Consider the following 17212-nt stretch of genomic DNA (forward strand, 5'->3'; position numbering starts at 1 on the left):
AATAGAAATGGGGAAAGAAAACATATTGCTGGAACCACTTCTATAGTATTTATTTATTAAACCCTATATGTTTATATATTCGTTATCTGCCTTACTACTTCTATTTATTGTATAAATGAAAAACTGTAAAAGATGTTCACACACCTGATTTTGGAATTAGTATCAATATGAGTTTGTTTCACTGGAGAGCAGAGTGAGGTGTCCTGACTACTATCAGTATTAAGAGAAACTGAATCAGACATCCGAGATGGAGAAGAACAATTGCTGTTATTCTGATTGCTATTGTGTGTAACTTCATCTGATAAAGAATCTGTTTCCTTTGTATCATCTGAAACAAAACAAATTTAATATCAATGATAAATTCCCCAAGAATTGTGTGAAATGTTTTTCAGTGATGACAAATGGCAATTATACCGTCCTGGTTCTTAAGAAAATTGGAAGCACCCCAAAAATTCAGTCCTAATACAAAGACTAAATTTTTAGATGGTGATATAATTTTTTAAAAAGTAACCAATGTTGGGGTTACTAAGAATTTGATTTAGTTACTGACAAGGTGATATTATTATGTACTGCTTTCTAAGGTCAGTTAATTTCAGTGAATATGCTTTTCACCCATTTACAATTGGAAGAACTGATGATGAAAATATAATTTACAACCTTTTTGAACTTATCTGGGCAAGAAATTATTTCATACATACATGGAATTTTTTCCCCATCCACTCTAATAAAAATAAGCAATTCAGTCAATCTACAAACATATAATTACCAAACAAATCAAGGAATTTTCAAAGGTCAGCTCTTCCTTAATGTTTTTAAAACGTTTCATAGACTTGTTTATGAATGGTAAACTCTCAATATGTGAGGTGGTTGTGTGTGTAGCAATTATATGAACAGAAACAGACAAGTGTTCATATTCCATAATGGGTAGTATAAAAAGTAGTATTTTTTCAAAGTAGTGCTAAAAAGGTTGTTTTTTTAACTAACTCAATTCTAGCCAAATCATGGAAATAGTGTATATAGACATATCCATAGAAGATTATATGAATTAAGGATATCTTTGATGTTCTGAGATCTTAGGAGCACAGCTCAAGTAGTCCGGATTGTATTTACAGTTAACAGTAGCAAATGGGACTCTAAGTTTGATCTCAGTGTATTTAGGTTTTGAGCTCTTAACTTAACCGTTAAAATAGATGGTTGTTAGGTTCTTTCTTAGATACATTCCACTTCCTCCTCATCATGGGGGCTATTGTGACAATTAGATAATAACACGTAAAATATTTAGCACAGTAACTAAGCAATTAGTGCTCAACAAATTTTAGGTATCACTACTACAAGTATTATGAACCCAAGCTATCCAAGGGCCACCTTGATAATAAGTATCATTGATGCCATAAAGACAAACGGCTAAACATTTGAGGATGATGATGTAAAGATACTCAGGTGCTGGAGGGGAGGGGTGAGGAAAGGGATAGATACCCTTCAAGATCTCTAAGAGTCTAAGATTGTCTTATATGAAAGAATGGCTGGCAGAGGTTGGACAGCGTGTAAAAAATGTTTTGCGATAGAATGAATAAAAATAAGGTACTGTGCTGAAAGATATATTATCTAGCCTATTTGATGCAAAATTGTTCATTAGCCTCATTGTATGTCAAATCAGATATGTACACATGGATAAAATTAACTCAAGGCTCACACAGCAGATAAGTGGCAGATATGAAATTACAATCCAGGCTTATGTGTCGGTAAAGTCCATCCTTTATAAGTAAATTTGCATGAGGAGAAAGAAAAGACTATCAAGGCCTTTCACTAAAAATGAGAGAGAGGGAAAGAGAACCTTTCAGAAAGCCAACCTTAAAAATTTGTTTCTAAAATGTTTCAAATAACATAATATTGAATGAAATTTATTCCAAAAAAATTTATAAATTTATAGAGGCAATTTCTACTCTTAGTACTTTCCTTCAACATCTAACCTTTTTTGTTATTACTAAGTGCTACAACTTTTGGCTGGTTAATAGAGGTTTCAATTAACGGTGGTCGCATCTCCGCCATTTTCATCTCTTCATCAGAAGAAAGTTCTTCAGATTCCTAGTAAAAAGCGAGGAGGGGGATTAAAATTAAATTTTTGTTTTTTCAAATAAATATTAAGTCATAAGACTTTAAAGGGAAAACAAATATTATAAACATATATTAAACCTTTTCAAGATATTGCAATAAAACACAACTAGTCCTTCCAAGCCTGTTTGTACAATTTGCACCTCTATCCTTTTCATGGCATCATTATCCTAATCAAACATTAGGATACTGCTCCCTCTATTCCCTTTTTTATACTGAGATATTCACGTGCTGCATCTGCTATAATATTCTCACAACTATAATAACTTTCAACCATATATAGCTCTATGAATTAGAGTAACACTCTATTAAAAGCCTTTAGTGGCTCCTCAAGACAACAGAACATTAAGTCCAGACTTCTTAGCTTGGCTTTTCAGAGCCCTGTAATCAGGGCCCTATCTACTCTACCGATCTTATTTCATAATATTGCCTCTGACTCATTCAGTAACGTAAAATGTTATTTTCCATGTGTTCCAAATGCCATTCTTTTGCTCTCATAATTCCTTCCCCTTTCATTCCATTCTCCTGTATCTGTGAATTAAAATCTTCCAAAACACAGGTGAAATGCCCCCTTCTCCTTAAGGCAGCCATAAATCTTCCTTCTAAATTTTTGCAACACTTAGTACTTTTTTAACACACTTAGCACAGTGTATCCTTAATTATATGCACTTGCATTCATTTAAATCTCTATATCCACTTATCCATTCTGCCACCTTACCTCCAAACACAGTGCCTTACACATAAAAATTACACTAAATGAGTCATAAGTTCACTGTAACAAACCTAATAATTTTTTCACAGCCTATGTTACATTAGCTTCAGTACATACCATAGTGTATTGAGTGATATTAACCATCCTTTTTAAAAAAAAAAATTATTCCTGTTGTAAATGACAGCTCACGGATAACCAGGAAAAGAGATGGTGTGCTTGAATGCACTTTGAAATTTTAGGGATGAAGATGTCTTAACTTAAATAGCCACTTGTAGCTAGTATACACTGCAGTGAACAATGCAGCTATAAATCAGAAACACTTCAGATATTCATATTAAAAAGTTACAGCTTCACTATTTTACATTACCATTAGCAGCGTATGAAGGGAATATAAAATGGTGCAATCATTTTTTATTCATGAAAATATATATCCACACAAAAACCTGTACACAAAAATTCACTGCAGACTTACTCATTACAGCCAAGAAGTGGAAATAATTCAAATATCCATTAATTGAAGAATGGATAAACAAAGGGTGGATATACACAATGTAATATTATTCAGTCATATAAATGGATGCTGTGTTGGTATATGCTATAACATAGATAAACAAACACATTATGCTAAGTGAAACAAACCAGGCACAAAAGACCACATATTGTGTGATTCCACTTAAATGAAATGTCAAGAATAGGCAAATTTATAGCGGCATATAAAGTAGATTTTTGGTTGCCTAGCGCTGAAGGGGATAAAGAGTGAGGAGTAACAGGTAAGGAGCAGGGGATTTCTTTCTGGGGTGAGAAACATGTTCTAAAAGTGATTGTAGTAATGGCTGCACAATTTGGTAAATATACTAAAAGCCACTGAATTGAATACTTTAAATGAGTGATTTGTATGGTATGTGAGTTGTATCTCACATAAAGCTGTTTAAAAAAAAAAGTTCCAGGTCTTATTGATCCACCAGAAGAAACTCCACATCTAAAACTGTCTCAGACATTCAACCAAAAAACCTTTCACATTCAAGGATAAATGCATAAATAAGTTAAATAACTGGGTATGCTTATAGTAGTCTTTTCATTTTTAAGCTACAGAAATAAAAGCAATTATGTATTTTACAGTAGCCTCGACTACCTATAATCTAATTCGCATAAACATCTGAATACAAAGGGCATAATAATTTGTAAGTTTAAAGTGACAAATGAGTGATATTTTTGCAGATATGAAATTTCTCAATGATGAATGCATTAATATACTTTCTACAATCAATATCAGGTCTTTAGCAACAATAAAATATTAAATTGAAAGTTCTTATGATTGCTCCAAAATAATCATAAAATCATACCTCAAAAACATCATCATGGTTAACAATATGCTTCAAGTCCTCAGAGGCTTTCATATTTGCAGTCACTGGTAAACTCCCAGGATTAATCTCAGCTTCAGGTTCATTGATCTTCTGTATAGAGTTTCCTATCATATATTTTTCTCTTTCATCAACTTTGCTTTTTACTGTAGTAGTACTTTCTGAGGTCTAAGTAAAAGAAAATATAAAGAGCTCATATTCTTTTAAGTTTTATATGTATTTTAAAGGTTCAGATAAAAATTTGTAAGCAACTTGCCAACTTCCAATTCTGGGACTAATCTCAAACACGAAAACTTTAAACATAGAAACCTGTGACACTCACAGATAAAATGCTCATTTTAGGATCACGTGGCCCCCAAAGATCCATGAGCCACATTAAAATTTAAAAGTGAGCCAAGGTTACTTTCCTCTTAGAAACTGCAAGGCTTGTAAGTGTGGACAACTGAGTCACTTAGCTCAGCATACTCAACTCCGGATGGTTAAAATTGTTTTCTGCTCATTGTGGACTGAATAGTAACTCTAATGACATGTAAAACTTTTGTTTCTGTGATACAATAATGTGTGTGTGGCAAAGTCCTAAAGGAATATATCATTTAGGAATTTGTGAAAGTTTCTGAAACATCCCAAGGAAATGAGTGCCAACTGTCTGTCATTGCAATTACATTTAAAATGAGAATGGGGCAAAATGGATCAATATTACTGGGGGAAAAAAATTTCCATCATAATAATTTTTCTGGCATTCATTATGTTCTTTGTTCAGACAATGATTTTTTTAAAGGTTACGCTGACGCTACACTGCCAATTGGACATTCTATAGCCAGAGAGTGGTAATGACAGTAATTATGGACTTCACTGATTATTACAGTTTCCCAGTTCAGGTAGCTGAGAACAAAACCTTAAACTGGCAAGTGCAGTCATGTGGCACTTTACAACAGTGATATGTTCGGAGAAATTTGTTAGGTGATTTTTTTTACTCTGTGAACATCATAGAGTGTACTTACACAAACCTAGATGGTACAGCTTACTACACAAATAGGTTATACGTTATATAGCCTATGGCCCCGAGGCTACAAACCTGTATAACATGTTACTGTACTGAACACTATAGGCAATTCTGACACACTATATAGAAAGTATGTGTGTATGCAAACATATCTGAATATAGAAAAGTTGTGTTATGATGTCATTAGGCAATAGGAGTGTTTCAGCTCCATTGTATGTTTTTTCTTTTTTTGAGACAGTGTCTCGCTCTGTCACCCATGCTGGAGTGCTGTGGCATGATCACAGCTCACTGCAGCCTTGAATTCCTAGGCTCAAGGGATCCTCTCACCTCAAGTCTCCCAAGTAGCTAGGACTACAGGAGCATGCCACCATGCCCAGTTAATTTTTAAATTTTTTGTAAAGACAGGTTGTCTTGCTATGTTGCCCACGCTAGTCTTGAACTCCTGGCCTCCAGTGATCCTCCTGCCTAAGCCTCCCAAATAGCTAGGACAACAGGCACACATCACCAAGCACAGCATTTTTTTTTTTTTAACTTTCTGTAGAAACAGTCTTACCATGTTCATCAGGCTGGTCTCAAACTCCTGGGTGTAAGCGACCATCCCACCTCAAGTCTCCCAAAGTGCTGGGATTACAGGGGTGAGCCCCCATGGCCAGTCATCTCCCTTATATTCTTATTTTTTGTTTTTGAGACAGAGTGTTGCTCTGTTACTCAGGCTGGAGCACAGTGGTGCGATCTCAGCTCACTGCAACCCCTGCCTCATGGTTCAAGCGATTCTCCTGCCTCAGCCTCCTAAGTAGCTGGGATTACAGGTGCCCACCACCACGTCCAGCTAATTTTTGTACTTTTAGTTGAGATGGGGTTTTACCATGTTGGCCAGGCTGGTCTCAAACTCCTGACCTCAAGTGATCTGCCTGCCTTGGCGTCCCAAAGTGCTGGGATTACAGGCGTGAGCCACTGCGTCCAGCCCCTTATACTCTTACAGGACCACCATCGTACATATGTGAGCATGTTGACTGAAATATCATTCTGTGGTGCATAACTGAACATTTAGAGTACGTGAAAAGGGTCACTATATCAACTGCCATTTAAAAATAAGAACTTGAAATAGGCTTTGGTTAATCCTTTTGAATTTTCTAACCTTCACACCCACATCTTTATTTGTATCTTGTTGGTCTTCATGTGGTTTCAAATCTCTTCCAGAGTCTTCATTGGTCTCTTCATCTTTTAATCTATGTACAATGGTTTGAACGGTTTTGACCATATTCTTAAGCTCATCTGGATATGGTGTTGGATATCTTTTTAAATTTCCCTCCTAGAGAAATAAGTGAAATATGAAGTACAAATATTTCTAATGTCAATCTCAAACAAAATTTAACCTACAATCCATCTGAATTACATTAGATATTAAGCTCATAGAGATAACTGTGAAGACAGATGATAGACTTTGAAGGCATTTTAGGCTTAATAAAAATATGGTTTTATAACAAAATAGTAAGACTTCACAGTAAATTTCAATGTTTTAAAAGTTTTATCAGACTCAAATATTTCCATTTAGAGACATACAGTATGAATATTGCCAAAAATTGTGCCACTTAGCTTTGAAACAGATACACATTTTTCAGCTAGATATTCATCTACGTATATATAAAATTCAGATATTCATATATTTATGTCTCACATACCAAGAGCCGTATTTTTCCAAGGTCAGCCTGTCATTTTCTGAGATTCAGCTAAGTTTGTATAAGGGGCAAATAATTACATTCATAAGTAACTCAAAAATATGTATTTACTACTCCTATCACTGTGATATGTTTTCAATTCCATAAAGAAACAAAATGTTCATAACAAAGAGTTCTTTATCTCTAAGATGTATAAAAATAAATCATTAAAGAAAGGGAAAGCGGAGAAAATCATCATTACAAATATGGTGGGGGGAAGTCAGCTAAACTGAAGTTAAACATAAAGGGCACTAATTTGAAATAAAGTGTTAGTCCACTTCTCTAGCCTATAATAACGTTTTCCTCTTATATATACTATGAAATTTAGTTTTAAATCACACAGTTTTACATTGTTCCCACATTCTTTCATGTCTGAATATTTGGAATCAGTAACACTTCAAGTAACTTGAGGACAAGGAATAAATCCAATACTTTTTTATATCCCCAAACATCATAGTATATATAGTACCAACTTAAATATCAGCAGACTTGTTTCAAATTTTAAAGAATAAAGAACAGACTCACCCTGGGAGGTGCCTCCCTTTCATCTTTGTCTTCATCACATTCAAATGCAACTTGAGCCCGCTGTTTCCTCTGTTCCTCCCACAATGAAGGGTTAAAACTTTCATTATCTGATATAAACATAACTAGAGAAAAGTAAGAAACAAACAAAAACCTACTATATTTTACTGTAATTATGGAAAACTATCACTTGCTCATAATTTCTGTACGAGTTATGTTCATTACAATAAGTCTAAAATAGTTAAGAATGGTCAATGCAAGAAATTAGAAATCCTAATGCATAGGCTGACTCTTGATAATGTCAATGTAAGATTTCTTTATAATGTCAATCACATATCCTTTCTTCCCTGAAGCTGATTCGTCTTGTTTTTTTACCAGAAGGGTTCCTGAAGAGAATCTACCAATGAAAACACCACAGATATATGGTTTTGGGCAGTGCTCTAAAAGGTGCTATGGTAGAAATGCAATTTCAACACTGTATTAAACATTATACATAACATGGATTATATACTAAGTAAAGTTCTTACAATATATTTTCTATATCAAAATGTAAAAAAATGGAAATTTTAAGGTAAACCCAACACTTATATATTCTATCAGATATATAGGGTGAACATCCCTAATCCAAAAAATCCAAAATGCAAAAAACTCTAATGAGCATTTCCTTTGAGCATTGTGTCAGCACTCCAAAACGTTTGGATTTTGGCACAGTTTGAATTTTGGGTTAGAGAGGTTCAACTGATATGAATTCTGCAAATATTCCAAAGTCAAAAAAAAATCAAAACCTGAAACACTTCTGGTCTCAAGCATTTTGGATAAGAGATACTCAACCTGTAACATCAAAAGCAAAGATTTAACAACTCTCAGTTTTTTGTTATTATTAGGAATCTAAAAAATACATAAGGCTTAAAAATTAATTCATTCAGCTATTATATATCATTCCATAGAAGTTGTGCAATACAAAATAAAATCACAATTTTTTTGCCCATTAAAAGAAAATGATTATCCCCTACTCAAAACAGAGATTACGAGTATCCAAAATGAGCTTTAAAGAACCCCAGAAACTCCTGGAATACCCAAATATGGTCAATTAGAATATTTCCACAAAAATAACATAATACAAAAACTTCTAATTATCATTTTTATTAAGCCTTTATTTGGGGCTTGCTTAACCTTTTAAAATCTCATATCCAAACTAAGGATGTCATGAAACCAAGTCTTACCAACGGGAATGAAATTCTTTAATTTAGCCTCTTCTTTGTTTTCATTACTCCATTCAAGATTTTTTTTTCCTTATAATTGCTTTTTTTAATTGCTTAACACATACTCAATGAAGTAATGTATTTGTTTTCGTTCAAAACAAATGTGGAATGTGATTCAAATTCCTATTGACATACTTTTGTGGTATCATTGGAAAGGCAAGGACAGCCCAGCAGTTTCCAACAAAGTCTATTTTTTAACTCATATAATTCCGTCTCCCTTGTAATTTCAATCACCAGCTTGGCCCAGAGATTCCAATTAGTGTTAGATTATGTCTAAAGCAATTTTACACCAGAACTTATTCAGAAGCCCAAGGTAAGTTAACTTTTACCATGCTTCTCATTCTTGTCAAATTCTGGTCACTCACACTTTCTACTCTTTTTTATAAATCTCACATCTTTGAAGATTCAGGACATCAGATAGTATCACTTTCTATCCATTCTAGAGGCTACACAAACTGATCACCCAGGTATAGACTTACTGAGGACTCTAGTATTTTGGCTACAGATTTTTCTCTCCACCTAAGACCTGCTAATATCCTGAATGATGTCAATATGGGATGATAAGCCCACCACCTCAACACTACAACTTTATATTCCTTGATGTCCTCAATCCCAATGTCCCTATGCATATCAGCTAAATGATTCACAACCACAGTCATACTCAGGACTTTTCCATCTCTTTGACCACGACGCCTGTTCTTCCAAATCACTCAATTCCTTATTACTGCTGGTAAACTTTCAGTTCCTTAACTACCTTTCTTTTGCTCCTTGTAAAATCACTCTAGGTTTTACTTCCTTCTCTATTAAGCTTAGATTTTATGATACATTAATTACTACGACTTCCCTGAAATGCCCTTACCCCAACTTCCAGAGGCAACTTCCACTTCATTGTAAAAAGAAATGCAATAAAAACCCTCAGACTCATATTTCCACTAATATCCTGCTTTCTTAGCTACAAATGTATTGTTTCAAGAAGGCATACTTCCTTTTCTCTCTGATTAAGACTGATTCCTCTACCTAGGCCCAAGATCTCACCCCTACTCTTGCACATTTATTCATCACTATCTACCTTTAGAATCTTTCTTTTTTCCTTCTTCTTTTTTTAAATCTTCCCACCTTCAGAATTTTGAAGGCAAGAATTTTTGCCTTTACTTAGCTCTAGCACAATACCTGTCACAAAGGTGGGATGAAAAACAGAATTAATTGTGAACAGTGTCTACTTCTCTCAAATTGGTATAAAACCCAAACACAAATACGTAATATTTTTTGACTCATCTATTTCTTGGAGGCACTAGGATAAAGACAAAAGCCTTTCTTACAGTTGAAAGGAAATTCATTCACCTTGTTTAGTACTCTGTGTATAATATCCATGAGATACTTTAGGTGACAAATGAACTCTAAGAGGACCCAGAATATCATAATTGATACTGTATTTCAAACTTTTCTATTAGAAACTCTTCAAACAAATCTCAAAATCAAAAATTAGTAGTGGCAAGATTTTGCTACTTCTATTCTTCCTATCAGAAATAAATGTTTTACCTGAATTGTGATCTCTTTTCAAATTAAACAGGAAGGGAATAAATTACAATAGAATAGAAAAAGAAGGCAAGGTAGATTTGAATCATTAAAGTAGAAATCAGTATGAGAAGAAATCAAGGCACGAATATACCTATGATTCTGACAGTTTAGAGGCAGAATGAGTAAACTTTTTCTATAAAGGGTCAGATAAATATTTTAAGCTTTGGGAGAGGCAACTAATGATAACAGCATCTATTTTGGAAGATTGTAAAGATGAGAAGTTACGGATATATAAAGTGCTTAGCATCGTGTCTGACTCAAATTGGCTATTATTTTTACATTGCTATAGCAGGTTTAGCTTTGAATTACTGAAATGGAATAAAAACTTATTTAACTTATATTCCAGAACTAGTGCTAAACTATTAGAAAACTCTTTACTTTCTATAGGATAATTATTTCTTGCTCTCTGCCAGAAGCAATAAAAGACTTGCTTTGATAAGTTATTATTTCATGGGTATAATCTGATGACTTGTATTTATATGTAGCAAAACCTGTTCAGCTTTCTAATCCAATTAGAAGATTTGTGAGATAACTAACGTAAAGAGCTTCATTCACTGGAGGTTCTACAGTTAAAGCTTTGAGAATAGGTTTACAAAGAATCTCTCTTCTATGTATTTAAATTCACCCATAATCTCCAAATTTAGCAATACAATAAAACATGGAAGTATGTTTCCATAACAAAATATAGTATACTTAATATTAAGCTGTCAATAGTGATCACTGTTTTATGTAAATAATTTCATGAATTAGAAATTAAGTTAAAAATAGAAATGCAAACTCTGCTTATGCTGTAAGCAGTGCCATGTGGGGAATTACAATAAATACTTGAATGCATCAGTAGCTAAGTTTTTTTGTTTTATTCACTAACACTTATGTCTCAATTTCCTACTTTTCTTTGTCTCTGAAGATGATTTCTGGAAAATAGGAACTAAGGGTAAGCATCCTCTAAATAATGTTATAATCAGCTATGCAATATACTAGATAATTGTTCTTTTACATGAGAGGACAGAATACTAGCATAAGTATCCCTTATCTGAAATGCTTGGTTCCAGAGTGTTTTGTAGTGAACGAATGTGGATGTGCTCCAACAGAACTATTATCATCATTTCAAGATAAGGAAACTGAAGTTCAATAATCTATTTAACTTGCCTGTGGTATAGTTTATAAATTAAGACTGATGATTGAAATGACTGATTTACATTTTTTCTTCAGTGTTTCTATGTATTAAGAATTAATTTATAAATAATTTCAAACGACAGGTATTTTCACTGGTGTCAGAAAGAAGATACATAAAAATTACAGTTACTTTAAGTGTAATATAATAAACACACACACACACACGCAGAGAGTAAAACATATACTAGAAACAATTTGCTCGTTAGTCTAAAAGGTTGTCGCACCATAATCTATAAAAAACATCTGTGCCCAGTAGTAAAAGGTATATTCCCCCTTGTCAGGCAAAATAAAAGAATTTAAGAGTAGCATTTATAGTCAGAGTTCAACAGATTATGCTGATCCAGTGTAGATCCAAGTGTAATATTAAGTTCACAAGTGAAGAAAATATTTCCTGGTTTAATAATTCTTATCACATAACACTTAACATTTATTCCTAGCATACAGCTAAATGTTTTTAAGTTACCAATTTTAACACTGTGGTTTAATTTAAAGGAATCATTTAAGGAAGCATATGCTACACTTATACCTCTAAATTCAACCCCTGAAATCGTGCCCTATTTTTCCATTATTTTGAAATGAACTTTTTGGTCAATTCTCTAAAGTCCCATCAAACTAGTAAAAGTCTTCGAGACTTAAAGTTCACTTCACACCTTTTAAATTAGTATGTGTTTTTAACAAGAAAATAGATTATGAAATTCCTACCATCCTCAGTCCTTGGCTGTTGAGGGAACATGTAGTTGGTAAGCACCATTTTCTGGGTCTCTGAATCAGTTTCTTTTTGAAGAGGTATCAGGGGTTTGGACTAGAGAAGGAAAATAAATGCTTAATTTTCAATAACCCTAAAGCAAATACATATTCAGCAATTCCTCTGCATAAGTACATACCACTTTTTCTATAAAATATCAATGTGTAGGTTACAAACAAATCTAACTATATACAATAATACTTTAGGCATTGATTTGAAACCATATTAAAATCCAACAAATAAAATTTAGTTTTTAGTATAAAGTAAGTAAATCAAGTTAATGAAATATCAAGGTTTAAAAGATTTCATATACTAAGTTTACCCACAGTCCATTACTTATTTACACAGTGATATATTTAATAAAGTTATAAAATAAGCCTTTCCATTGTATATTATTTTGCCCTCTCTAGTATTCCCCTTCACTAAAATGCTTTTGGAAGAAATTACTTGGAAGGGTTAGTCTGGTTATCTAAATGTTTATTCTAGTTAGCAGCTGAAAAGAGAAAGATGAAAACAGTTCATCACTGAGGAAAAGAGAATGATGATTCTCTTCATGAAAATCACTGTTTTCATCATGAAAACAATGATGAAAAGAGAATGATGAAAAAAAGCTTCTCTTTCTTCCTCTTGTGCACTCATGTATCCCATCTACAGTAATGACACCAGTAAGTCACTCAGTGGTGGAGCCCCCCAGGAAATTTGGACCTTCTTTTTTCTTACGATTTTTTCCTTAACTAGTTAACAAATGTTATCCATCTATTTTTTAATATAATTAATTCTTTTTGCTATTCACCTAAAATCCTACCAATAAAAGCCTTGGCTGACTCCAGACGGACAGAGAACTACGCAATTCTCCCCTCACATGCGACCCTATTACTTAATTCTTTGCACCTACTCCTGTGAAAACCTTCCAGCTAGTTAATTCCATCCTGTAATCTTACACCCATTCAAACATTCCCCTCTGCTCCTCAGCAAACAAAAACTGCCCTACATTTCAAATTCCTGAACAATTTCCTTGACCCTCAGATAATGGAAATGGTAGCTCTACTCCCTTCTCAAAGACAGTGCTTCCCTCAGGCCTCAAATATAGGGGTTAATTTATTCTCTCCTACCTCATCCGCCCCAAGACAGGAGGTGAGGGTAGCACTTACAATGCTGTGACATCATTCCTCCCCTATCCTCAGATTTAAATTCCTGTTCCTTTGAGGCATTTATAACCCGTACCTTCCATAGTCAATCTCCTGTCCTATTATCTACTGGCCTCTTGGTGGTACTCATCTATTCTTGGCTCCTTTACACCAAATTTTTCCAAAGTCATGGGTAACTCAACATATACAAAACACAGATGACATTTCCATACTTTTGGCTTCTCAGCAAATGAACAATGTGTGAGAAGAAAAAATAAGTCCCCTTAGATGAGCATTTAAAAATTATCTGGAAGGCTTTTAAAAACTTATCGCCCTGAAAATCTTCTAAAACTGTTATAATTGTTGCGTAACTCTGTGACTATACTAAAGATCACTGAATTGTATCCTTTAAAAGGGGTTCATTGTATGGTACATGAATTACATGTCAACAAAGATGTAATAAGAAACCTAGTCACCTGTTATTTACGAGGCAACAGAGACAGAAAAAGGAATTGAGAACAGTGTATCTGGCCTCTCAGTTCCCTGAACACCCAACTTCAGAGATCTTTAATCCGATTTCATTTCAGATATTCTATTCCTATGCCACAATTCCTAAAATATCACCTGTAAATATTCTTCTCTGAAATATAAAAATGACTCATTCAATGAATATTTACTAAGAGCCTTTTATATTGCAAAGCACTATGACAGGCTCTGTGTACAGAGTGGTGAGCAAAGCATGTTATCTTTACTGACTTTGTAGAGTTTATGAGAGGAAGAATACAGGTAACAAAATAGGCAACTGCAATTGTAATTTCAAGTGTAATTACAGAGTAGACAGGGTACAGTATGCAGGGAGAACATATAGGAGGAGAAATTCACCTCCCATTATCTTGAATGATTAGCAAAGCATTCCTGAAAGAAAGTCTAAGGTGAGGATAAGACGGTAAGAAGCCAGGTAAGAAAGAGAAGGAAGAATGTTCCAAGAAAGCAGGACTGATTTGGAAAAATGAGAATGAATGTGTACGGGATAGAGACAAAGCCACAAGACGAGCAGGCTCTTGAGGCATATAATATAAAGAAAAAAGAAACAATGAAAAGGTTTTTAAGTAGGTTAGTGCTGGGATCAGATTAAAGAATCACTCAAATTACAATGTGGTTCAGAATGGGTAATAAGGGATTGGAACTGGGAGCAACACTGGAGGCAGAGACCTATTAGGAAGTTAGCTCAACACTGTCAGCACTGTTCGAAAGAACTGTAAGATAAGACAAAAATGAGAACCACAGATTATTTATAATTTTTTCTTTTCCTTTTTTTTTTTTTTTTAAAGAGAATCTTGCTCTGTCACCCAGGCTGGAGTGCAGTGGCATGATCATAGCTCATTGTAACCTAGAACTTCTGGGCTGAAGCAATCTTCCTGCCTCAGCCTCCCAAGCAGCTGGTACTACAGGTATGTGCCACCATGACTGGCTATATATATATATATCTTTTAAGAGATGGGGTCTTGTTACATCACCCAGGCAGGTCTCAAACTCCTGGTCTCAAGTAAGCCTCCTGCCTTGACTTCTCAAAGTGCTAGGATTACAGGTGTGAGCCACCACGCCCAGTCTGATCACTTTAGAATCCTTTAGTAGCCACATATTTTAAAATGGCAAAAACAGATGAAATTTTGATAATGCATTTAACTTTACATATTCAAAATATCATTTTAACATATAATCAAAAAATTATGAACATGATCATATATATTCTCTGTTAATACTAAGGCTACAGACACCAGTGTGTATCTTACACTCACACCAAATCTCAATTTGGACCAGTCTTTTGACACTAGTGGCTATGGTACTGGACAGTGCAAGTCTTAAGTGAAAGATGATGGTGAACAGTATTTAAGGGAGTGGCAGTAGGGATAAAGCAAAATACACAAACACTTGAAGATGTTTAAGATTCAATAGGGCTTGTCTATGAACTGGACTGAAATACAGGGAAAAACAGTAGTTAAGGGTTGTATTTCCAGGCCTCTGCCTCCATCAAGTATTATTTACCAAGCTAAAGAAGCTGGGGGGTGTGGGGGAAATATATTTGGGGCAGAAGATGGGGCAGAAGATGGTATACTCAATTTTGGGCTTATTGAATTTGAGACATTTAGGTGGCAATGTTAAGCAGGAATTGAGCTATATGAATGTGAAGCTCTGGCACAAGAACTGGGCTGCAGATATTGTTAGGAATAATGAGGATACAGATAGCAATTTCAAGACAAAGTATGGAGAAATTAAAGCAGAGCCTAGGGTAACCAGGAGGAGCACAAACATGTAAGGCATAGGCAGAACAAATATGTCTGAAAAGGAGACTGAGGAGCAGTCAGGCAAAAGGACAACCAGCAGAGTATGGTAACACAGACATCATGCAGCCCTCCCACTCCACTGCTCTCACAGTACTCGCTGATCACCCTCAGCAAGACTACTAATACCCTGACCTTTTAACATTCTTCCCACCCTTTACTCCGTCTTTGACTACCCTTTTGTACCACACTGTATCTTAAACCACTTTCTTGCCACAAACCAAGATCTCCTCACTGCATTATTCTTTTCTTGCACCTGTCTTGGCAAAACTACAGCCCAAAATCCTTCCAGTTGTGTGCTTTCTCTATATTACATTGCTGAGCAAATTAGTATCACCACAAACTTGTGGAGTGATTATTAATTTGTACTCATATTAGTGTACTGATACTAATAATACTTCAACCAGGCTCTACATACTACCTGAAAATCCTTCTATGTTTCCTAAATTACACTCTGAAAATATCTTCCCTAAAAAACAAACAAACAAACAAAAAACAAGGATTCAAGAACAGCTACGAGGTTGTGAGGGGTGGCTCACGCCTGTAATCTCAGCACTTTGGGAGGCCGAGGTGGGTGGATCACGTGAAATCAGGAGTTTGAGAACAGTCTGGCCAACATGGTGAAACCCCGTCTCTACTAAAAAGACAAAAAGCTAGGTGTGGTGGCAGGCCTGTAGTCCCAACTACTCAAGAGGCTGAGGCAGGAGAATTGCCTGGACCCGGGAGGAGGAGGTTGCAGTGAGCCAAGATGGAGCCACTGCACTCCAGCCTGGGAGACAGAGTGAGATACTGTCTCAAAAAAAAAAAAAAAAAAAAAAAAAAAAAAAAAAAGAACAGCTCTGAGTATGGAAAATTCTATATTCTAAGAGTATTATAACGTACACTATTTCCTCTCCTCCCTTTCACAAACGTCACACCCAACTCCCTCCAACAGGCTAAGAATTCCTGTCATAGCTTTTCTATCATTTTCTACCCATTATCCAACTGCTTCTCTTTTTTTTTGGAGACAGAGTCTTGCTCTGTCACCCAGGCTGGAGTGTGGAGTGCAGTGGAGTGATCTCGACCCACTGCAACGTCCACCTCCCGGGTTCAATCAATTCTCCTGTCTCAGCCACCTAAGTAGTTGAGACTACAGGCACATGCCACCATGCCCAGCTAATTTTTGTATTTTTAGTAGAGAAGGGGTTTCACCATATTGGTCAGGCTGGTCTTGAACTCCCGATCTCAGGTGATCCAACCGCCTAGGCCTCCCAAAGTATTGGGATTACAGGCATGAGCCACCGCATTTGGCCCTCATATTCTTAATCTTACTCGTCACACAGCTTCTTTCCAACAACCTGTAAACATGCTCTCCAATATTAAAGGATCCCTGCACTTTTCCTGCTGCTAGCTACCAATTTCTTTAGTTTCCGTTCCATTTTCTTCTCATCCAACCTTCTTAAAGAGTAATCGGAACTGGGTAGAGCTCACAGCAGCTCAAGGAGTCCTGCCTGTCTCTGTAGACTCCACCTCTGGGGACAGGGCACAGCTAAACAACAACAACAACAACAACAA

The 17212-nt window shown here is 35.2% G+C and overlaps 1 protein-coding gene across 5 annotated transcripts in view; it reads right to left on the reverse strand.

Annotated features, from left to right (window-relative positions):
- The window catches only part of ERBB2IP (erbb2 interacting protein), a 149987-nt gene that overhangs the window by 23112 nt on the left and 109663 nt on the right, over positions 1–17212 (reverse strand). For 4 of the 5 annotated variants that reach the window (XM_011966743.1, XM_011966740.1, XM_011966739.1 and 1 more), the window contains exons 15-20: positions 12147–12246; positions 7432–7553; positions 6327–6500; positions 4168–4353; positions 1971–2085; positions 145–328 (exon numbers count right to left, since the gene is read on the reverse strand). In XM_011966743.1, the coding sequence (XP_011822133.1) occupies positions 145–328; positions 1971–2085; positions 4168–4353; positions 6327–6500; positions 7432–7553; positions 12147–12246 (881 nt within the window). The remainder of the gene's footprint in view (positions 1–144; positions 329–1970; positions 2086–4167; positions 4354–6326; positions 6501–7431; positions 7554–12146; positions 12247–17212) is intronic. The other variant, XM_011966741.1, reaches the window with a different exon arrangement.

The sequence above is a fragment of the Mandrillus leucophaeus genome, unplaced genomic scaffold, assembly GCF_000951045.1.
Source record: "Mandrillus leucophaeus isolate KB7577 unplaced genomic scaffold, Mleu.le_1.0 Scaffold771, whole genome shotgun sequence".
In the NCBI taxonomy this organism is placed as follows: Eukaryota; Metazoa; Chordata; class Mammalia; order Primates; family Cercopithecidae; genus Mandrillus; species Mandrillus leucophaeus.